The 24,293-nt window shown below is 45.4% G+C and overlaps 1 protein-coding gene across 5 annotated transcripts in view; it reads right to left on the bottom strand.

Moving 5' to 3' along the window:
- Nucleotides 1–3,394: 3,394 nt before the first annotated feature.
- Nucleotides 3,395–24,293, bottom strand: part of IRAG1 (inositol 1,4,5-triphosphate receptor associated 1) — a 119,751-nt gene continuing 98,852 nt past the window's right edge. For 4 of the 5 annotated variants that reach the window (XM_046686074.1, XM_046686076.1, XM_046686077.1 and 1 more), the window contains 5 exons: nt 23,794–23,901; nt 21,849–21,913; nt 13,500–13,619; nt 12,012–12,146; nt 3,395–7,025 (listed from right to left, as the gene is read on the bottom strand). In XM_046686074.1, the coding sequence (XP_046542030.1) occupies nt 6,782–7,025; nt 12,012–12,146; nt 13,500–13,619; nt 21,849–21,913; nt 23,794–23,901 (672 nt within the window). In that variant the 3' untranslated portion in view covers nt 3,395–6,781. Of the gene's footprint in view, nt 7,026–12,011; nt 12,147–13,499; nt 13,620–18,613; nt 18,748–21,848; nt 21,914–23,793; nt 23,902–24,293 lie in introns of those variants that run through there. The other variant, XM_046686078.1, reaches the window with a different exon arrangement.

Genomic DNA, 24,293 nt, shown 5'->3' with positions numbered 1-24,293 from the left:
TTTAAATGTGGCATAAAAGAAGGAAATATGGTACAACCCAGAGTCTTGGACTGAGGGTAATATCTAAATTTTAGTTTAAATTCTAATACTAATTAGCTGTGTGACCTTGAGCAAGTTACTTAACTTCTCTGGGCCTGAGTTTTGTCATGTGTCAAATAAGGGAGGTGAATTGTGTGAATGTAAAAGTATCATAACAATGTAATTCTATGGTACTGAGATTAGTTGCTTTCTAGAATACGTAGATAGGCAACTATATTAGTCAGTGTTGTCTAACTGCCATAACAAATAACCCCCAATCTCAATCCCTTAACAAAATAAAATACTTTTTATTTTGTTATTTCTTTCATGTTATAATCCAGTGGCTGAGAATGGTGGTAGTGGTAGGTAGGTGTGTGTGGGGGGTGGATATTTTACCATAGACAATTACTCAGAGACTGTTCTGGTCTGCCACCACCTGGTACCTCAGAGCCCTCCCCAAGATCTACATGGAGCCAGCAACCAAGGGAAGAAAGTGTGGAGGATTGTGCCAGAGATTGCTTTAGGGGCCAGACCTGGGATGTGGCTATTTCACTTCCACTCATATCCCATTGGTCAGACTTTGTCATGTGATCCATCTAACTGCAAAGGAGTCTGGGAAATGTAATCTACCTGTGTGCCTAGGAGTAAAAAAGAAAAATGATTTGGTCAACACACAGCTGTCTCTGCCACAGTTTACCCTTCTGATCACCTAATATGGGGCTCAATGTTCCTCCCACACATAGAATATAGTCACTCTGTTCTCATGAGAGACAATCCAAAGTCCCATCCAGCTCAAAGTCCATTACTGCTGCGTTATGCTCAGTCTTCCCTATCAGGTCCAGCTGTGGCGCTTTGTGGTCTGGTAACCCATGAACTAAGAAAGTTATATGCTGCCCCCAAAATGCAACGGTGAAGCAGGATCTGGATAACCTATAAAGGAGAGGAATGGGAGACACAGCAGGCACCTGCCTTAGCAGTTCCGCAATACCAATGAGGAGACATTATGAAGGCCACTCTATCAGTTTTCTACTGCTGCGTGAAAAATTACAGCAGATGTAGCAACTTAAATGACATGCATTTATTATCACAGTTCTGAAGGTCAGAACTCTGGGTGGGCTCAACTGGGCCCTCTGCTCTGGGTCTCACAAGACTGAAAGCAAAGTGCCAGCTGGGCTAGGCTCTCACCTGGAGGCTCTTGGGGAAGAATCCACTTCCATGCTCGTCAGGTTGTTGGCAGAATTCATTTCCTTGATGTTGTAGGAGTGAGGTCCCTGTTTCCTTGCTGGCTGTCAACTGGGGTCCATTCTCTGTTCTTAGAGGCGGCCTGTGTTTCTTCCCATGCAGCCCACTCCATTTCCAAAGCAGCAGCGCCCCTGTGAGTCCTTCTCGCACCTCTGATCTCTCTGACTCCCACTTCTACCATTAGCCAGACAAAGCTCTCTGCTTCTAAGTGCTCATTTGATTACACTGGACCCACCTGGATAATCTCCCTTTTTTTGTGGTCAGCTGTACCATATGACAGAACAGGAGTGATATGTCCTATTCAAAGGCTCTGGAGATTGGGGCGGGACATCTTTGGGGGGACGTTTTAGAAATTGTGCCTACTTCAATTACCTACCTTTGATTAGATCTTGATTCTGCTTTCTGGGAGAAACTCCCATGTCTTGTGTCCACTGTTCTCTGTAGCCCTTCATTGTATATACACTTTGGCCACACTTGAAGTGGGAGTTAGGGAGTATGCCCTCCTTGAGGTAGCACAGCTTACTGCTAATGTAAGCTTAGGATCCCAAAAGTTGTTTTCCAACTTGAACAATAAAGGAGTTCTTAGTTCTGGCTGTGTTTCTTTGTAAATACAATTCCCCCACAAACTTAGATTTCTTTTTTTTTTAAAGATTTTATTTTTTTCCTTTTTCTCCCCAAAACCCCCCAGTACATAGTTGTATATTCTTAGTTGCGGGTCCTTCTAGTTGTGGCATGTGGGACGCCGCCTCAGCGTGGCTCAATGAGCGGTGCCATGTCTGCACCCAGGATTCGAACCGATGAAACACTGGGCCGCCTACAGCAGAGCAGGAGAACCCAATCACTCGGCCAAGGGGCCGGCCCCCAAACTTAGATTTCTGATGTTTGCTTCCATTTGATTCCATGAGCCAGTAATCATACCAAAACTCCTTTCCCAGTCGTAATTCTCAAGATATTTTTGTTTTCTCATCCCCATGCATCTCTCTTTCCCTAATTTAATGGTGGCTACACTGAGTTCACTTGAAACCACAGTTCGAAGGGCCGTATCCTTAATCTTGTCTTTGCCATAGGCTGAGTTGATCTGCGTTCAACTGAGAAATTTTATTGGCTCTTTTCCACTCCAAGCTCTTTTCAGTCTTACTGTTTGGGGTTTAGATGCAGTCAGGTTTTTTAACCCTTAATTCCTTCAATCTGAACACTCTATATTATTTTTCCCTTCTGCTTCCAAATAGCCAATCCTTTCCTGAGTGTTTCTTTTTCTTGCAATACCTTGCCAAAGGCAGCCAATAAAGGTTCACATACCCCAACACCCTGATTCTTTCCAGCCGCTTCTCCTAGAGCTATGGGCTGCCCATGGGCTGCCTCTCAAGTTAGCATGGATAAGACTATAACAAATATTTTTGTTGTATTCACAACATGGGTCACCATGTTTCTAGCCCCTGGGATCAATTTTCCTGTTTCATGACACTTGACTGCTAAGCCGGTGCATCATATTTGGAAAATCTGTTATTGAAGCAACCCATTTCTGGTTCAAATGTATGCATTAGTCAGGGTAGACTAAGTGCTATAACAAATATTCCTAAATTTCAGTGGCTTCATATACTAACATTTTACTTCTTGCTCTTGTCACAATTGAATGCCATGAGGGCCCATTCAAAGACCCAGCTTCCTCCTAGTGGTTCTGCCACCTTCTCAGGCCTCAGGTCCTCAGACGAATCCTCTGAATTTGGTAAGTGGAGAGGAGGATAAAAAAGGTGTGAAGTATTGGGCAGGGAAGTCTGTTTTTAGGAAACTAGATCTGGAAGGTCTACATTCCTCTGCAACTAGCTGTAAGAAAGGCTGAAAAATGCAGTCTGTCTATAGAAATCAGGTTGGGAGAAACTCAGCAGTCTCTAGCCCAGCAGAATGTATTAACTTAAAAAGTCGCAGGCCAGGAAAGTACAGGAAACCAGGATCAGGAATGGGGAAGGGGAGAAGGAGAGGAATTGTTTCAGCCCCTGGGAGGTAGCCCACAGTACAATGACCCAAGAGCTGGGGACTTCTGGTTGCTTCTGGGAGGCACTAATATCCAAAGGGATCGAATTCAGGGATGGGGCAAGACTGTGGCTCAGCTCCATAAAATGAGGAGGCATTTGGCTGCTGCTGAAGGTTTGGAAATGTGCTTTTATTTTCAAACTCAGGTATGTGACACTCTATAATTCAATGCTAGCACACCTGTGTGATGTTTAACATTAGGAACTGACAGCCAGTGATACACAAATCCAGCATCTCCCTCTCCATTCACTTTGCCAGGCTGTACATGGGGAGCAATACATATGGGCTCTGTGGCAGCCGGGAAGTGAAGGTCCTGTTAGGAGGTGACATCAACAATGACACAAACAACACATCACTCTGCAACTGAGGGTAGGCACCCAGAGTCCTAGGGTTAAGCAGAAATGTGAGACTTCAGAGGCATTTTGAGGGGAACTTTGATTTCAGATCATTATCGCCGTTGGAAGCATAGGGCCTTCCTCTCCATTTCCCTCCTGCTTTGGAAACAGTGGCAACTACTTCAGATCCATCTTTCCTTTTCAGAAAGAAATACGGATAAGTACTTTTTCAGGAATGCCCTTGGAAATGTGGTTACTCTTATGCTGTTTCTTTTCCTCAACCTCCCTTACTCACAGAGTAGTGTGGGTGAGGGCCTGGTCTGGAATCCTCTTGCAGGCCTTTCTGTGGAGCAGCTGGAGGTTCAGGAGCTCACTGCACCTCCTCTCCTGGCCTTTGTCTCAACTGGAAACAAGGGTGGGGACCCTGTGGCCAAGACAATGGGCCAGCTCAGCCTGGTCCTTCTTTAAGGGAGACTGAGACTAGGCATTGCCAGCCTAGAGTCCTGTCCCACAGCCACTCTCTCGGGAGCTCCATTTGCATCCTGTCTTTGGCTCTGAGGGCCTAAAGCTCCTTCAGGGGGTCCGATCCCCCTGGAAGGGGCAGGGCAAACATCCATCCATGCCCCCAAAGTCCATCTGCCTTGGTCTGCACCTCTTTACCTTTAATGGCACATCCTCGGTCAACCCTGGCTTGGGCTTCTCACAGGGGTTTTCTAGCCACTGTAAAGAATGCCCCCCCCCCCCCCCAAATCAACACACTATTTTAAAGTGGGGCCTGATCTAGGTGGATCTTCTGAAAGGAGTGCTTGCGTAAAGCTTAGTCCTTGAGCTGGGAAATGGTGTTGCTAGTCGGGCCTCATTTCTGCTCTCTCAGTAAGACTGAAAAATATTAGAGGATAGTAAAGATGTTATTTTTCTCATTGAGATGGTGGTGGTGATGGTGCTGGTATTGGGAAGTATGCAAAATGTCAGCTGTTTCCAGGCTGCTCTCTGCCACCTTGGATGCTCACTTGTTCTTTTGACAAACATTTAATGGCACCCTTCCAAGCATCAGCCACCATGCTAGGCACTTACCCAGGGAATGGGTAAGACATGGTTCTTGTCTTTGAGGAGAAATGCTAGGGGAGACAGACATATAAATAAATTACTGTGATACACTGTTGTGATGGTCAATAATGAAAATGTTTAAAAAGTGCCAGGAAGCACAGAGGAGGTGTGGCCTATTCTGCGGGGAATGGTGCCGAGTTGGAGGGAGGTCCCGTCCACGGCTGCTCTCTCGGGAGCTCCACTGGCATCCTATCTTTGGCTCGGCGGGCCTAAAGCTCCTTCGGTGGGTCTGGTCCAGAACTATACACAATTAATTTTACTATTAAAACTCTTTTCCTAACTATCTCTTTCCTATGAATTCGAGCATCCTATCCATGATTCTTATATGATCAACTTATGTGTCTCTTATGAAAAAATATTTTACATCCAAGCCTGTAGGGAGGGTATGATTTTTGCACTTGGTCCTGAAGAGAGTGACCAGAAGCAAAGAGAATGGCAGAAGAAAAACTAGCGAGTGGAGGAACAGAGCTGTGAGAAAAAGCAGTTTAAGTCTGGGAATCAGAAGTGGTTTGGAGTGGCTGAAGGGCCACTTGGGGGAGTGGGACTGGAAGGTCAGGCATCCAGTTAGGAGACCACTGGAAGAGGAAATTTCGTGGAAGGGTTAAGAGCACCGCTCCTGCAGCCAGCCCGCCTGGGTTTGCATCCCAGCCACATGATTTACTAACTGGGTGCCCTCGGCAAGTTACCTGTGGTTTCTGTGCTTCAGTTTTCTTATCTGAAAATGGGATGAGTCGTATCCATCTCATAGTTTTTTCTTTGTCTTGAGGACTAAATGAAATAATACCTAGATAATACCTGGAAGAATGTTTGGGCCTAGTAAATTCTATATGAGTGTTGACAACAAAAACAAACAACAAAACAAAACCAAAACGACCACAATAAAACCCACTTGGAAACCGACAACCCCCAAAACTGATGAGGGATGAATGCAGGCAGTGGCTGTGAAGGTGGAGCGAGAAGTCCCATTGGAGATGGGATGGGCTCCCTCAGGGTTATGCTCAACTTTCGGGAATGCTCTGAAACATACTCGGGTCGGAAACCCGCTTTGAACGGAAGCACTAATAGCACTAACTGAACTGCGCACTTGCATGTGGGCACACGGAAGCTGAAAGCACACCGTGTCTCCTCCTTCCCCTGAGAGGTGGGTTAACTGCTCTCAATGGGAAAGATCAAGTAGGAACAGACCATGCTGTACAGCAGCTTAGAATTAGCACTTGAAATGGAAACCAGCAAGCTCGCCATTGAAGCCATGAGTTTTCTGTTCTTCAAACATCTTAAATCCATGTGGAGAGCTCATTGAACAGGCGCTGGTGACTGCCCCACCCCTAGAGAAAATCTGTGGGTTGGCTTTATCCAGAACACACACCCAGAGCACACGTTTGGAGGGTTGTTGGCTTCATGCACATGCATGCTGTGTGTATGTGTGTGCTGTGTGTGTGTTCAGATGCATACACATTAATTCAAATCTTCCCATTTCATTTCAAGCACTGAGCTAAATTCAGCCTAATTAATTTTCTGAGAACCCTTTTCTACTTCTGTAAAGAGAAACTCTGATTCCAAAGGGGAGAAGGGGAGGCTGAAGGAGAGTCTGTGAGAATGAGATGGGAAATGGGAAGATATTCACGTCACGACTCCAAATTCCAGGTCTGGTCCTCAGGGTCAGAGTTAGCCTTTAGGCACAATTCTTCCTGATGGCCAACTGTGGGGAGGAAATGGGAGAGTGAGCTTCTGTGCCCCACAGTGAAGGTGTTCTATTTCTCCTGTCCATCTGAGCTAGGGGCAGGCGACCTTCTCTTCCATTAGAGTTTTCGGTGAAGGTGACTTCTTTGTCTACCAGATGCTTTCCCAGGACAGTTTTGTTGATCTTCCAAGAACATCAGTTATTGTGTATGAATAGCTGCCACTGGGATGCTGAGCATGAAAGAGCCACTGCTCATTCCCTGAAGGGCTGGTGGCAGTGTGCCCACACCGGGGCCTGACACACTGTGCTTGGGGAAAGAGCAGTTGGCTGTGTGCTGGAGCAGGGCACTGGCTGGGCATCAGGTTTCCTACTGCTCTGTAGGCTGCTCTTGCTGGAGTCCTGAGCTCCACCAGGAGTCCCTCTGGGCTGCTGAACAAGTGGATCTCCCAAAGGGCCCATCGGCCTGCTCCATGCAAGAGTTATAGGAATTGTAGAGCCCCAGCACAACGGTCAAGACAAGCATCGCTGCGGCCATCATCCAGATGACTCGCCAGTGCTGACACAGTTTGGGATACAGGACTTGTAAGAAATGAACCAATTCTTCAAGTTTGCTGTCAAATGAAAAAATAGGTAGAAAGTTTAGTATATTGGGCGTATATATGATGCCGAGACACATACTTCTCTGTCTGGGAATACTTCCCATGCTGTCTAGAGCAGTGGCTCTCACACTTAGCTGTGCATAGACTTGCTTGGCAGCAATTATTTAAAATACTCCAGGCCTACTGAATAAGCCCTCCAAAGGTAGAGTCTAGGAATCAATAGTTTAAAATTTTCCCCAGGTGACTATGATGCCACCAGTCCATAGCCTTGATGTCGGCAGCAACTAGGCTAAAACACTCTATTTACTTGTTTGATCATTCATTCATTCACACATGCCCTCATCTATTCATTAGATGGTCATTGATATCTGAACTCTCCCAAACCCCAGGATACAAGGTTGGCTGACCCATACTCCCAGGCATCCAGACAGGACCAGCATGTTTTCTGCACTTAATGTGTTAGTGATCAGTTCCAAGTTCTAATCTGTCCCCTGCCTCCATGCTCAGATGCATAATTTGTTGTTCTCAGTTCCACATCTGACTGTGTCCAGAGTCAGGGCTGTGCTAAATCCCTAGAAGACTCTTTACATCCAGTGATAAATGACAAGGAATCAGATCAACCTCAAGAGCTCACTTCAAACCACCCGGGGGCAACCAGAGGACTCGTAGCCTCCTGCAACCTTGGCGTGGCTTACTCAAGATGTTTTTTCAACCCCGTTAATCTTCGTTCTCTAATTTTTCCCTCCTCTTCTTTCTCTCCCCTCTCCACTCTGTCTTTTCTCTCTTCCCTCCTTCCCTTTCATCTTCCCCCCCTCCATTTTTTGCCTGCTTCACTCCCCTCTTTCCTTTTCCTCTCTTCCTAAATGCGTTTCAACATTTTCACTCTCTTTGTGGCCTAGTGAAAATACATTTGATCAGATGGCCCACTTTGAAGAGTCCATTCTTAGAGCTCTCTGGAGAAGCCCTAGAAACGTTCATTAAGCTAGTATTTCTTTATGTTTCTAATCCCAGGTGTATTTTTTTAAACATAATACAAAAAATGAGAATACTGAGGATCACTAATTGGAGGAGGTGAGGAAAGTGACGGGGGGGCTGTCTGAGATCTTGAGGCTCACATAGACGCTGAAATATGCAGGTCATTTGCTGAGAAGAAGAGAGCACTAATTCAGAGTTAGTAGGAAAACGATGCCTTGCAGTGGATAGAAAGACTCCCCAAATACCCTCCTTAGAAAGGGGCCAGATGCTCAGAATGCCGCCTAGGATTGTTTCTATTCCACATGGGAACCCTCTGACGATCGATTCAGGGACACTTAAGCAGAGCAAAACAGTGAGCATCTTAGCCAAGGTGAAGATCTTTGGCTATTTTCACAACTATTGGGAAGGGCCAGCTTGGAAATGGAAGCTCATTTTCTTTCAGCCCTATTTAGATCCCTTAGTTCCTATTTAGATATAATTGGTTGCTAAACTGCAGTCTTTCCTTTGCGCTGTATTTCCATGTGCCCCAACAAGCTGCCAGAGTAGGGAGAATCCCACTGTAACCCCACTCTTCAGTGGGCTGCAAAGAAGGTCAAGATCTGGCTCTGTGACCCTGAGCTGGTCACCCATCTCCAGCCTATAAAAGAGATTACAAACAGAATTAGATTATAAGTAGAATTCTTTTAGAGATCAATTTTTGGTGGTTCTGAGTTCTACCTGCTGCTCCATAGGGAGGGGTGAGGTTGCTTCCCCTTCTCTGGGGCCTAGAGAGGGGCTCTAGAGATACTGCTTGGAGAGTGTAATACATTGCAGTTTGGGGGACTCAGGGCACTGGTGTGTCCAGTCAGAGAAATCTGAAGAGCAAGAATCTTGCTGAAGTGCTTGGTGGCATCAGCGTAGGGAGCTGTGATAGGGAAAACTGCCCTCCCACCAATAGTGGACCCAAGGTCCACATTTCACCTTAACTGGATGTAGTCAGGCGAAGGAGAGCTGGTATTGGGGCATCACAGATCCTGCCCAGAAATGCTACCTAGAAGCTGAACGATGAAGGTATACTTCCAGCTGCCAAGGACTTAGAGAGGGATTTTAAGTGGCTATTTGAAGAGATACCTTCGACCTCATAAAGGGACCTGTAGCTGAGAGATGCTCAGTAATGGTGTGAATGTGTGTGGGGGGTGGGAGGAGTGGTTTTCTCTGAAGGTCTCATAAGACAACACACTAAAGAAAGTCAGCTTTAAACCCCTGCCGAGGCCTGGAGCCTGCGCACAATAATGCCAGTCCAGTAGTACCTTCCCCACCCCTCAATCTCGGTCCTCTTTCCCAGCGTTAGCCTCAGAGAGGCCAGACACTGCATTAGCAAGGCTAGGGTGGGGGCAGGAGAGCAAGTGGGACAGAGAGAAAGAAACCAGGCTCCCGGTCCCCACTACGGGCTTCCTTCCCGAAGCGGACTGGAGCTGGAGGAGGAGAGAAGCTTGAGCTGTATAAAAAGTTCAGGCTTTTGACTATTACAGGGAACTGATCATTTTAATTACTGCAATGAGGTTATTCTTGGAACTTAAAATTGACCAGAGGATTTCTGTTTTCTGAAAGTTATTGGAAAAGTAAAAGAATCTGCCTAATATCATCTTGGCCCCACAGAGCAGGTGTGAATGGGCAGAAAAGACAGAAGTTTTCTGTTGCACTTTATGTGTCTCATTTGTTCAGTGTATTACATAAACATCAGAAGACTGTGTTTCCTTTTTTAATATGGTTAAAATATTGGGTTGATTCACCCAAAGGTCATTTAAGTTGATCCTCCAGACAGTAATGTTTATAATAGATTACATTATTATATGTTATTATAACAGAGGGAAATTCAGACAAAAAGACTAGAGTTTGATGTTGAATCTCTTAAATAAGGAGTCAGCTGCTGGAGTTAGCCTAGTTTTTTTTAAATGCACTTAGTAGGACATGGAACTTTTAATAACTTCAAACCTTGCTTGTTAATGAGATGCCAACATTTCATGGGGGAATCCTGTTTGAGTGCAGGTGCCTGCAGGCAACTGTGTGTCTCAGGGACTCAGGAGTGAATGGGGATTGCCTGGCATTGATGACAGCAGCTCTCAGAGCCCAGTCTGGCTTGGGTGACAGGAGAGGAAGGGACCTTATAACTGTGAGTGGGCAGGTTATATGACAGCAGTGTTAGTCATTATGGAGAAGGTGATGCCACACTGCTGGGCCCGAAAAGGTGAAGCTTGTCTGAAGGACAAGAACCCTTCTGAGGGCTGTGCTGAGGCCTGGTATCCATCACCTGAAGTATAAGCATGTTCTCAAGACCTAAAAGTAAATCCGAGAGGGAGCAAAGGTTGGGAGAGAGATGGACGTCTCTCAGGATCAGCAAGACCAAGAAGACATTCTTGGACGATGGATGGGAAGGGCGGCTATTGGCATGTGCTGCTGACCATAAGCTGGACAGAGAGGGACCCAGACGCAGCCTTACTTCCCCTGGGGTTTCACGAAATGGGAGGGAGCTGCCCATTGCCTAAGATCAAATTAGCTAGATAAGGATTCCAGCCCTGTGCTTTGTGAACCAGACTGTTTATATTCCATGTACTCAGTCTGTTTAGTTCTCTTTTGTTCTTTCTTGGTGTTTGAAAATGTTAGAAGTTCCAGCCTGTCTTAGCTGTATTGATGGGAGCCAAAAGAAGGGCTGTAGTCCAGGCCCGGGCTTGGCTGCATTAAAGGGGAGGGAGGCAGTGTGATGGTCTGCAAAATAAGAACAGAGGACCCCCAAGGGGGAGAGGAAACATAAGGAGAACAGGATCCAGCTGCTTGGGGTAGAGACTGTGCTTTCATTGTTAAAACTCGGGGGCTCTTCATTAGGGGAGGTGGCGCATCGTAGCACAGGTTTGTTTTCAACAGTGAAGCATTTTCTCCAGCTCTCCCAGACTGCTCTTTCCTTGAACACAGGGGTTGACTCATGCAGGCTGAGACCTCTCACTCTGGTCGAATCTTCCACCGACTGGGCTCTCTTGGTTGTTCCTATGTGCTTTGAAGCATATCTATCTCACTTCTAACCTTCATTTTATTACCTAGTTCATTGCATGCATGTGATTCCCACAGTCTGCCAGTGATGAGACACAGACACATACCCTGTCTCAAGTTTAGCAGCTGATTAGATAATTAATCATTTTGGCTGGAGCCACCCTGGACCCCAAGACAGACTGGGAGTCTAAAAACAAAGATTTTGGTGAAGCATTCCAGTTTTAGTTTGCTGTAACCACATTTTTAAAAGTCAAAATTCAATACTTCTAGTTTGAATGTACTAATAGAGACAACAGGAAAGAATACAGGAAATTGGGGCTATCATTAAAATCCAGGACACTGATGTGGTCACTATATCCATAGGGCACAGGAAAAACAAGATGCAGGATCTATACTATCTTTATCTACAAGTTATATATTTTATTACTGATTTAGGAAAAAATACACTTGAAATATAAAATATATTTTTAAACAACTCAAGTATTTCCAGTCTAAATTGAAAACACTGTCCAGATGACCTAGCGTGTTTGACCAGCATGGAAGGGACCTGTTGGAGACTCACCTTTGTCATCGAGCCAAGTTTGTTCCTTCCCCCATGTGATCTCTCTGCCCGTTCTTGTAAGAAAACCCCTCTAGGGCTTCAGGCCAGTCCCCTTGACCTTAAATCTTTCATGGGGATGCCTGGGAAAGGAGCTAATTGTGGCTGGCCTAGGAGGGACTCCAGTCAGGGTCCCTCACAGTTTCTCAGCTCCTGAGAGCTCCTGATTGCTGCCGGCCCTGCCCTTGACCACCTCTGACTCCTCAGCTCTCACAAACATCCCCTTCTTAACTATTTTGGCTCCTTGGGGTTTCCTCTGCCTCCTCCCCCAACATGAGTGCCCTCTTGGTTTCTGTTGGCTGCTCACATGGGCCCGAGACCCATTGCTGCCCTGGACAGGCATCTCCTCCTGTACAATTAAGTGAATTGTAACCCATTTCAGCAATGGCAAGGGCTCCAACCTGCTTCTCTGGTCCTTTTCCTCTTCCTCAGTTTCTTCTGCCTCTTCAGCTTCCTCAGGACTCTCACTCTTCTGTTCTTCCTCCTCTTCCTTCAGGTCTTGAAGCTCTTTCGTCTTCTTTAGACCTTCCTGGTATCTGGAGGGCAAAAGGGAACGACTGAGTCTGGAAAGACCAGGCTTGGAGCATCCTTTCCTGAGTTCCTAGAGGTGAGGACTTGAGCACCTCCAGTAATTATGCACTTCCTATGGTTCCACACAACAGGAAAAAGCTGGGAAGCTCCCTCAATCCCAAGGTGGCTAGTGTCAGTACAATTTCCCCTCACTCCTCAGTCATCTTTCCTGTTTATGTGAAAGCATGACAAAACTGACAGGGAAAAAATGTGGGTGCAGTCTCCCCTGATGGAGCTCTTATGCTATGAAATATTCAGTCGAGGTAAAATTGCACTGCTCTCTGTAACCTTGGCGCTTCAGCTACGCACCTGTAAAGTGGAGAGGGTGGCACCTGTCTCACAGAGTGTTGGAACGTTTTGAGAAAGTGCCAGGCATACGGCTTGACCTAGGGAGGGTGACATTCGTCACACAGGCTTGTGGAGAAGTTTTATGGAAGTGACAGGCACACAGCTTGGCCTAGAGAGGTACTCAATAAATGTTTACAAAGCCAACGGAGGCGTTAATCCCCATGCATTGAGAGTGTAGAGGAGTGTTGTGGGTGAAGAGCCAGGCTTTCCAAGAGAAATCCTTCTAATTTCCTTCTCCCAGGATCAATATTACCCTAAACATACTCTTTTTGCTTGTCCTACAGCTGAGTGTTTAAGGCCAGCGCAGTTTGGCAGGGGCAGTCCCACCACTATGTACGCGACTGCCATGCAGAAGCCCACAGGTCCCACATCAGTGGGAAGCTGCATTTTCTTCAGGAGCTGCGGGGAAAGGAGAAGCTCAGGATGTGAGCCTGGTCAGAGGTAATTCTCTACCTGGCTGGGCTTGGGCCCTGCTCAGTTCTCTGTCCCATCAGGGACTGAAATAGACCAGAGGTGTCATTGGAGCTCACTTAGAGAAGGGGACACTTGGCAGTCGAGGGGACTCCCGTTTAGAGGAAGAAGGGATAGCCGGGGCAGATCTAGGAAGCAGAGTTGCAGCTGCTCCTGGGCACTGCTGGCAGCAATGTGACAGCTTTGGGCACGTGTCAGGAAGCCTCAGGCACCACTAAGAGGAACCTACCCAGGGACCCTGATTTCCAGACCATTCTGGGCAGTGGCGTTCTGCCTAAAAAGAGGGCAGTCTTGTTATTGTCTAACCACACCCTCTCTCCCTACTTCCTCGTGTTCTTCCTGTGGAACAGTACCGCTCTTTCCTATGCAGTTCCTTGCTGAGTCAAGGAGGTCCTGGGGCCACTGGTTGCTTCCCTAAATCCTCTAAGAGACAGGAAAGGCCTGTGGGAAGGTATCTGAGACCTGCCAGGTGACCTCAGGGTGGCCGACGTCTGACTCACCCCTTGTTGTACGCTTCTTCCTCCATCCTGGCCTTGGCCTCCTGGCTAATCTCCTCCAGGCAGCTTGGAGTCGGCAGGGGAGCAGAGGCTTCGCAATCTGGGTCCCCATTTGTCTTTCCACTAATGAGCAGAGGGAAGTAAAGGGCATCCTTTCAGGGAAAGACTGGGTGTCTGAAAACCAAGCTATGTCTTTTCCCTCTTCCTGATCACAAGTGAGGAAACTTATTCTGGATTGAACTCATTTCAATCCTTCTACCTTGAGACAAGATTTTATAAAGGCCCTAATCCATGAATCCTCCCTAGACCCCCAAACATCAAATACTGCACCAGCTCCCCTTCTCCTCATGCTCCCAAATCCACCTTTACTCCTATTCTCGAAGATGCTGTGAGTGGACAGACAGCTAGTGGGAGCTCCACAGTGCTAAGATAAGGAAGATGGAGGTGGACCAAAATATTCAGGGTTGTTCCATGCCTGCAGTCCATCTTTTGCTTCATTCATTTAAGTATCTATCGAACACTGACTGAGTCATAGGCACCTTGTAGTGTGCTGGGGATACATCAGAAAATAAAAGAAGCAGTCGTTTTCAACATGGAGCAGGAAAGAAAGCCCCCAAAAAAGGAAAGAAAAAATATGTAATTAACTACAAATTGTGATAACTTTTGTGAAAGAAACAAACTCTGTGCAGTGACAGAAAACAACAAGGAGAGAATTTGCTTAGACTAAGTGGTCAGAAAAGGCTCTCTGAGGCTATGTAACTGAAGCACAGATCTGGTGAAAGACAAGAAGTCAGCCATATCTATGTTAGAGGGAAAGTACAGGATGCAGGATGTATGAAGCCAAAAGAAATGGAGATGTCTGAGGAACTGGAAAGAAGCAGTGTGGCAGGAGTTAACTTTTGGATGAGATAAATTTTCGATGCCTATGAGGTATCCAGGTAGAGATGTCAAGTGGGTTGTCGGATATACCAAAATCGCTTAGAGATGAGTTCGAGGCTGGAGATATTCACTTGGTGTTGTCAGAATATAGATGATTTTTAAAGCCAGGAGAATGGATAAGATTGCCTAGGAAGATAGTATGAGGAAGGATGAGAAGAGGACCCAGGACAGAGCCATAGGCATCTCTGCCCTTAGCTCAGGGGGAGAAGGAGGAACCTACAGGGGAGACTGAGAGGTAGCAGCCAGAGAGGTAGGAGGAAAACCAGGAGAGTGTGGAGTCCCGGGAACCAAGAGAGCAGAGAGTGTCAACGAGGGAGAGCTAAGTGTCACATTCCTGAGAGTTCACGTCAGATGAGTACAGAAAAGGTGAAGACTATTAGATTTGATAATATTGTGGTCAAGAGGAGTTTTGGTGAAATGGTGGCAGCCAAAGACAGAAGATTGGACAGGCTTAGTAAAGAATGGGTACACAGTAATTTGATTCAGAAAGGGGGCAGAAGAGTACGCTGGGGGAATGTATAGCTGAAGAAGTGGGTCAAGGGATAAAAGCACATTTGAATGTGGATAGAAATGACCCAGTAGAGGGGATGAGAGAAAGAGATGACCACAGGAACAAATTCTTTGAAAAGGGAAGTAGGGACAGACCTTAGAAAGATGGAGAAACTTCCCCTTGGTTATAACAAAGGGAGGAAGGAGATGAAGATGGTAGGTTGCAGGTTGGGGATCTGGTGAAGGAAGATGAACAGGCTGCTATCTGATAGCTTAAGTTTTCCCTGTCAGGTGGAAGACAAGGTGTCTCCTGAGACTGAGAGGTAGAGAGGCCTTGCAAGTTTTGAGGAGAGATGAGAAGGCCTAAAGCGTCACATGAAAGAGGGCGATGCCCAGGCCAGAAAATCATAGCAGGGTCCTGGCAGAGCTGCGGCCCATTTGAGGACAAGTTTAAAGGAAGTATCCTGAGGGTCATGACCTCCCTATAGATCCTGCAGCCCACCTGGGTGTCTGGAATCCCAACAGGAGGAATGTCAAGGAGGCACCCTCGAAGGAGGCAAAACCGTGAGCAGAGCTTTTCAGCCAGACTCTGAAAGATCCCAGCTGCCACCCTCACTGAGCTCTCAGACAGGCTTTAAGAGGGAACCTTATACCTTCTCCTCATTCTTGGCATCAGTTTCCCATCTCTTAGTTTCCCTCAGACCTTGCAAAATTTACATTTTATCAGGCTGGAAGCCAAAACCTATTGTGAACAAGAAAGATAACACTCTAAAAATATCAGCTATTTATAACAGTTCTCCTTTTGCAAATTACATTATCCACTCCCTTCCACGTGACCTCGGCCTAATGTGCAGTTTCCTATTTGTTCAAATCATTAGAACAAGAGCAGAAAAACATAGCTCCAGCCAAGGGCTGAGAAAGCAATTATTTTGTGAAATAAATTTATATATTAGAAATGAAATATTGGTAGCACACTTTTAACTTCTTTTATCTATGGCTGTCAACTTTTGAGGTTAATGAGAAACATGTATGAAGGGGGACAGTGTAGCATGGAGGTAAAGAGCCTGCCTGGGGCAAACCTGGGTTCAAATCCCACCTCCAACACATGCAAATCACTTAACCTTCCTGAGCTTCAGACCCCTCAACTGTAAGGTGGGGATAAGAATATGCACCTGAGGGCAGCAGTGTAAGAATTCATGATGAAATATAAGTAAACTTTCTAGAAGATGGTACTCAACAAATGTTATTTATTATTATTATTACTAGCTGTGTAGTAAATTTATTGGTAAAATTTGGGAGCAATCTGAGGTTCTCCCAAACCTGATCTATAAAGAAATTCAAGCTGATAAATTACCAGGCAATTATTTATATCTTCAATGGAGAACTTGATATTTCTATTACTCTGACACTTCAGAATCAGAGGAACCCTAAATGAGAATTTAAAGTATGGTAAAATTTACATAAAACTGCTTTACTGCGTTTCTCAGGTGCATGTCTATTGTGTGCCATAACACACTCATACACCTTAGAGTTTTGCTGACCCAGTGATGGTAAACCAGCTTCCCCCGTCCTCGGTCACGGCTCTCTACAGACTAAAACTTTTCCCAGTAGAGCCAGGAGGCGCACTTCACTGATGCTTTAACATGTGGACCTTCTGTCCAGGGCTCAATTGTCCCATGTTGAGTTGATCCCCCTGTCCAACTCGATTCACCTGCGAGGCTTTAGTTCTTAACATGCTTTCACATACATTCTCTCACTTGACCTTCCCAATGCCAGGAAGAGCGAGCATTTATCTTATGTATCAGACTCTGTGCTAAGATCTCACTCACGACTCGTGAACGATCCAATAAAAGAGGTGATACTATTGTTCTCAGTTTGACAGGTGAGGAAACCAAGGCTCAGAGAGGTTAAATAACCAGCCCTAGTTCACACAACCAGTGTGATAGAGCTTGCATTTGACCTTGTACAGTCTGACATCTGCTGAGGTTCTTAACTGTACTATCCGCCACCCATGTGGGGTATTATCCCGCTTCACAGATGAGAAACCCAAGCTCAGGTTGATTAAATGACTTGCCTAAGTTCACATTGTTGGTGGTTGGTAGACCTGGCTGGGACTCTCACCTTGGTCTTCTAACTTCATGTCAAGAGGCACTTTCCATACCTCCTTGAGCCCTCCCTTTCAACAGAAGTCTTTTCCTGGGGCTCTGAGTGTGTGTGGCGTCCCAGGGTACCCGCTGAGAGAAGCCTTCCTGCCCTCAGGCTGGGCCCTGGCTTATGAGGCTGCCCTCCTTTCAAAGGCTGCTTGATTAGAGAACGAGATGGGTTGGGAGAGCCTCTGCTTTAATCCTGGGGGTAGAGTGGCAAGTAGGGGAAGCACACATTATGTAAAACATTTGCTCTTATCTCCTGATCCCTCAACTGAGCTTATAGTTCCTTAAATATCTTCTCTAACTACCTGGAAGTTTCTCCCTGTGCACCTTTAAAACTCAGTTCAAATACCTTCTCCCCTGTGGAAGCTTTGCTAATTTTACTCTCTCCCACACCCTCTGGTTCAAGTTGATCTCTCCCTCCCTCCATGCCCTCATTACACCTCTGTCACAACATAACTGGGAGATAGGGCATTTTATGTTTCATAGACACACCCATCCCTCCACATGACAGTGACCACAGGGAGAGGGACTGTGAGTTAGAAAGGTGCTTGGCACACAGTGAGTACCTTTGCGTGTCTGTTGAGTTAGATAGACTTCTCTGTGACTCATCCAGTCTCTGCGTATTAATCTTGCAAAATAGGCAAGTGCTCTCTGTAAATGGTTATTTCCTGAAAACCCAGTGTTTGGGTTGAGCTGAAGGAATCTCTATGCACGGCTGTAAACTTGGAGCTGAGCACAGCCTGTGCCCACCCTAGGGGTTTCTGGGCCAAACACTCATGGATCTTGGCATTTATTCCCAGCCCAAGAGCCTGCGTGCTTTCTTTCTGAGATGATTCATTAAAATGAGGCTCATTGTTCTCTCATGTCCGCTGGGTCAAAAATGTTTGTCATTGTGCTCAGCTCTCAGTAACACGAGGGGCTATTTAGTCAAAATATTAGTTGTTTGACCGGCGGTATATTAGGGTCTAGTTTTTCCACATCATAAACAATGTTTGAAAGTGACTATAATCCTTTCCAATGGACAGATCTTACCTTCTTTGGCTCAGCAATGTCTCTGAGCTGCCGCCACTGCCATGGCTTCCTCAGCACAAGCCCAGCCCAGGGGACCCGAGCTAGAAGAGCTTCCTTCCTCTCTGTTACTCACTCCCAGATTCCTGGAGTCCACTATGAGCTGATTGAGGGTTAATTCATTCCAGAATACTATCAGCAAAGGGGAGTGGCTTACTGTATATATTTGATGTCATATAAAATCTTTAAGCAATTTACCCTGGCTGCGTCAAAAGTCTAGAAAAATGGTTATTTTAGAGATTATAGTGAAAATTGCTCTGTGATGTATAAGTATAATGACTCCTTTTTTGAAACTAGCACTGTGCATCATCCACATCCATGGCTTTGCCGAGGCCCCAGTGAATGGCCCCATGTACACCCTCTGTTCCCACCCCACTCTGCCCTCCCCTCCATGCCCAGGCAGTCGCTAGGTTCTTTCACGATAGCTTAAGGGAACTTTTTCAAAAACAGCTCTAAAATCCATCCTCTTCTCTTTAGTCACGCTGAACTTCTTTCTGTTCTTCCAGTTGGAGGGTCTATTAAGAGGTTAAGAGCATGCGTTCTGCTATCAACTAGCTGTGTAACCTCAGGCAAACGATGATTTCTCCGAGTTTCAGTTTCCTCATCTATAAAATAGGATATTAATAGTATACCTACCTCATGGGATTATGGGAAGGATTAAATGAGATCATTCATGTAAAGCAGTTAGAACAGCACTTGACATAAAGTAAGCCTGTTGTAAATAATAACAGTCATCATCATCATCATCATCATCATCATCATCATTATTCCTTGACTACTTCATACCTTCTTGCCTCAGAGCCTGGAATGTTGTTAACCTCCAGTTAACCTAGTTGACTATATAACCTTCAGGTTTCACTTTAAAAGTAAATTCCTAGAGGAAACATTTTCTGAGCCCCCCCCCTTGCCCCCCACCAATCTGGGTTAAGGCTCTCATTTTCTTGTGTGTTGTTCCCTTAGCCACCTGTACTTCCTCACGATGTCACCCATCACATCGTATGATAATGGCCTGTTTCCCGCCTGTCTTTCCCACTCGACTGTGAGCTCCTTGAGAGCATTCTAGGTGCCTGGCCTTTGGTGATTAATTGTCAAAGGCAGGAGAGAATAAAAGACTATGAATAAATAGCTCTTCCTACTTGTAGAACGGCTCTTGAGCTTTGTTCTGTTTTAATCTTTAAGACTAACTTTAAATATCACTCCATATTTTTCCCTAAGTCTACAGGTCTTTAGACCTTTGTGGAGTGAACAGTTTACTAGGAAGTGACCTGCAATAACAAGGCTCAGAATTCTCTCAAATCCCATGGAGGTCTCAGGTATTTGCTTGAGAACTAGCCACAGGTAATTTGATCTTCTCCTCTTTCATGTGCTTAGCAAGTCCCCTCTGGCTTACTCAGTGTACACTTAGGGAAATGTGAAATCATCTTAACATCAAGCTGAACACAACAATCTAGAAAGCAATGTTTATTAACTTATAATGCATTGTTTCTCTTTGACAATATGGAGAAGGTAGCCAGAGTCGACTGCATTTGTGTTTGAATGGAAGATATGAATTCATTTTCACTCAGATTGTCTCAGTGTTAGCCTCCTGGCAATCTATTTAATGTTTCCAGTTTCATGAATTCAGATGGAAATCACTTAGCACCTTTTAGAAATCCAGACAGGGTAGCTGTTGTTAGTCTGATCCCTCTCCCTTTGAATATTCCCTCCCCCTTTTGCAGCCATCTTTCCAGGCTGGGTGTATTCCCAACAAATGAGTAAGCCACAGCATGGCTAATGGATCATGCAGTCTCTCTGGGTAGCCCATAAAAGTGAGCTACAGACACCTTCCTGGAGCTTCTTGCTTGATTTATCTCAATACTCACTCTGTCATTTCTCCTGATTCTAAACTCTTGGGATAGTGATGTCACCATTGATCCTTAGTCGTTGCCACTCCCAATTCAGGGCTGCTGCCTGCTGTCCCCAATTTTGCCCCTCACATTTTTCCTACCAAGGATAGTTCTGGTTCTTGGTGTTCCCCACTGCCTCAGATAGAAGCTCTCAAGTGGCCAGAGCACTCGTTCTAGAGTCCAGGCCCGCCCTATCATGATCAGAGTCTGTTGAGAAGAGTGGGGACATAGATCTTCTGTCTCGACTGGCTCTGCAGGCTGAGAATAGGAAATGAGGCCTTGTTGAGGGCCCTCCTGGAGAAGGCATTGGTGCACCCAAAAGCAGGATTGGAAGGGAGAATTTTAGTGAGCTTCTCACTCAGGTCATCTCTGGAGAGATTCAGAAACCATGGTCCAGCACCATGACTCTAGGGACTTGGCAAGATTCTGTGACCATGATTACTTCCACATGGCTGTTAGTTTGTCATCCCTTTACAATTTCCCTGTAATTTAAAGTTTCCTTGTAGTGATCAGGAAAACAGGGAAACCAAGAAATAAACAAAAATACCCGACACAACATGAAGGTCCTATAAGCCTATGCAGGGTAAGGTGGCAAAGCAAGGAAATGCTGGGCAGACTTCAAGACTACTGTGGAGTGAGTCACTGAGTGGTATGTCAGTGGTTGCATACACTAAGAGGTGAGGAACACAGGCTGAGTCTAGGGGTGGGAGCTTGGGAGCTTGTCTGTCCCGAAAAGGGGCCAACATAGACGTTCCTTGCCAGGTTAAGTAAAACTATTCTAACAGCAATGAAAAATGAGGGACTAAAGCTGTCTCAAGACAAGGAAGAAGGAAGAATAGAGGTGTATGTTCTACCAAGTGAGGAAAGACACAAGGGGAAAGTTCTGAGAGGTGGCAGCTGTGATCCAGATGTTTTCCAGCAAGCAAATGAAAGAATTTGAAAAGCAAATTATAAACTCCTCTGAGTGTGTAGAAACAGCCTGCCTTGCTCTGGCTGAGGATGAAAAGACCCGAAAACTACATAGATGCCTAGAAAAGTTAGGCGTAGCTGACACTGTTGGTTGCTAATCCAGTACTTACTCTCCTTCCCACTTCCCAACAGCAACATGATTTTGCTCAAGAATTTACTCTTCTTCATGGAGCCATTTTATTTCATGGGAAGCTGACACTCCTTCCCCTCTCCAGGGCCTCTGCCCATGATGACAATCCCATTCCCAAGGCCTGTGATTGGTTTAGAAAGGGATCATGTTTCAAATTTGCCAAGAAGATAAGAAGGAAGACTGAGGAAAGGCTTCTGGGTTCATTCCTAAGAAAGAAATATGGGAAGAGATGCTCCCTTTCTTCCTCTAGATCTTGTCATGTCTGGATGGATTACCTAGAACTCATAGCCATTTACCACAAGCCTGCTCATGGAGTCAACATCTAAAGTGAGCAGAGGCAAGGAAGCAGGAGAGGCCAAGCCGAGGCCCTGCTATAGCACTCCTGGAAAAGCCCTACCTCTGCACTTACTATTCAGGCCACTGAGAGTCGGGGCTTTCTTATATTTGTAGCCCAAAGAGCCCCAGCCAACAAAGAAGGCTTCCATCTTCTCTGGGCTCTTCTTAGATTGTGGGACACTTGGCTTCGGCCACAGCATCTTCCTGGTCTGGGAATTTTGCAAACTGGGTCTGAAATCTTTGTGGATCTCAGAATCCCACTCATTTCTCCTAGAACTTAATTTGCTTTCCGTCACGTTTTGGGAGTGAGGATGGGAGGAAAGATGATTTGGGGAAAATCTTCCCTGGAGATCCCCAAAGTTAAAAAGAAAGTCAACAAACTTACTTTTCCAAAAGTGCAGGCAGTGCTGAGGTGACAGGGAGGTTGCCTTTCCCGTTGGCTGATTCTGACTGAATGGAAAACAGGAGACAGAGAATTGAGGATCAGCTGGGAAAGAAAAGGCCAGAGCTGCTAGGTCTCTGATGATGCTGGGGAGGGGCTGCTCCTCTTTCCCTTCCTCCTCCCCACGCTTTATAATCTGCGTCTGAGCCCAGGCATGGACCCTCCCTGTCCTCCTTTCCTCAGAGCCCTCTGGGGCACATACAAGTTGCACATTTTCCTCCTGTTCTTCCAAGTTTCCTTGAGTGAAGAGAAGAGTTTACACTGTTTTTCTCAGTCCCCTGTTTACTGGCTTGGACTGCATGCCAGCGGGCCTCCTACCACACACAGGCCCATCACTGCCCTGGAGATACAGCTCCAAGCACAATTCTCAGGAGACACTTGTCCTTACTGAAAGCTGAAGCCATCAGACATTTCTTTATAATAAATTCCCCAGGACTGCCACCTTGTTTTGTTGCAATGGATTTGGGTTAAGCAACTATTCTCAGCTCCAACTGCATATTAGAATCAGCTGGTGGAGATTTTTTTAAAGTACTGATCGAATCCAGAATCTTGGGGTGGGGCCTGGGCATAGAACGTTTTAGAAGCACCCTGCATGATTTTAATGTATATCCCTGCTTGGCAACTCCTAGTCTAAAGGAATATATATTTGGGAACTACATTTCTATATTTAGAATAGTATGGGAAGTAGGTCTGTTAAAACACACTAACTAGCCCTCCCCAGGCTCCTTTTTAAAAAATTTTTTCAGGTTCCTTCGTTTTAATGGGTGATTTGGGAGTTTATGTATTTCATAGATGACTGAAATGCTCAAGGCAGGAAGAGGTGAAAGAAGTTTACGAGTTATTGCTACCTATGGGCACCACAATAGAGCTTGAATCCACTTTACCTTTTGTTTACACGATCAGATTATCTCCTGATAGAGTAGTGCTGGTCAAGGACAGGGCATAGGGAAACAACTGGAGAAAGAACTAGAGGAGTTTTAGATAGGATTAACTAGATTCACAAAGGCCTGGGATCTGGAAAATATTTTGTTGTATAGGAACTATCTTTGTTTACAAAAAATTGAAATGGATTTTTTCTGATTATAAGTAATATATTCTTATTAGAGAAATATAAAAAGACACCAAGAAAATAAAATTGCCTGTGGTTTTACCATTGCCTAGAGATAACCCCATTATTGATAGTTTTACATATATTCTTCCAGAATTTTCTAAGTTGACACATAGAAAAACGCTGTTTTTTTAAAATTGCAAAACAGAATTATCCTGTGTGTACTGGGTATTTTTGTACATACTGTTTTTAAATTGTTTTTTATTAATAAATTATGGTCTTTTTTTATGTCAATAAATAAAGATTTACATTCTAATTATTAGTTTTAGTGGTTGTATAGAAACCCCTTATAGGGATATCCATAATTTATTAAACCAATCTTTTAATGGAAATTCAGGTTATTTCCAGCTTTTCACTGTTGTAAACAATGCTGCAATGAACCGAGGCAGGATAACATTGGGTTTAAAAACTCAGGCGCTGGAATCAGAGAGTCTAGGGCTCAAAGCTCAGCTCTACCACTTACTACGCAATGCAAGCTTCAGCTGCTTCAACCCACTGCAAAGCAGAAAAAAATCATCCCACCTTGGAAGTCTGCGGCTTAAGCATGAAGAGAGATACCATCTACAAGGAACACTCACTGAGCTGCCAGCACCTTGCCCTCAGAAGGATACTGAGTCTTCTCAGGGAGGTGGAAGACATGGCCTTGTCTATATTGAGCCTTTTGAGCTCATAGCCCAGAATCTGCACTGGGAATTTCCTCTCCTGGTTGACCCTGCCCTGAGCTGAGTCACCCCATAGTAGTGAGCCTGAGGGCTGGGAGGCAGGCACCATCATACTCACCAGGGCTGGTAAGGAGGGGATGGGTGATGAGCTGGGGGACTGGCCGGGCAGGTTCAGGGCATTAAACTTGGGAACCACAGCAACGCTGACCCTCCGGCGGGGCATGTTCTGTGGAAAGAGAAGTGACGAGGACCATCGTCATGAAGGAGAAAGCACTCACAGTTCAGAAAGGCCTAGAAAATGCCTACTAGTTCCTAATGCTGTAGTATTGTTCACTGGATGTTTTGGCTTTGAGGTAGTGAGAGTGACCAAAGTCAACACAAATTTTGTTAGTGGTGAGTGATTTCTCAACATGTTTTCTATTTTAGCTTATTAGGTCCTGAAGAAATGGAGCAAAAATGACCCATAGTCTCTGGCACCCTGAATAGTGTGCAAAAACCATAGCCAGACCAAGGTTGACGCATCATTTCACGTTCATTTAAGGGATGGTACAGTCAGGGAAACCATGAGCAAGAGAAGGTTGGAGGATGAGATAGCAAGTGTGGGAAGCTGAATTAGAG

Source organism: Equus quagga, chromosome 14 (genome assembly GCF_021613505.1).
Source record: "Equus quagga isolate Etosha38 chromosome 14, UCLA_HA_Equagga_1.0, whole genome shotgun sequence".
NCBI lineage: Eukaryota > Metazoa > Chordata > Mammalia > Perissodactyla > Equidae > Equus > Equus quagga.
The sequence above is the reverse complement of the archived record's forward strand: the minus strand, read 5'-3'. Positions and strand labels throughout refer to the sequence as shown.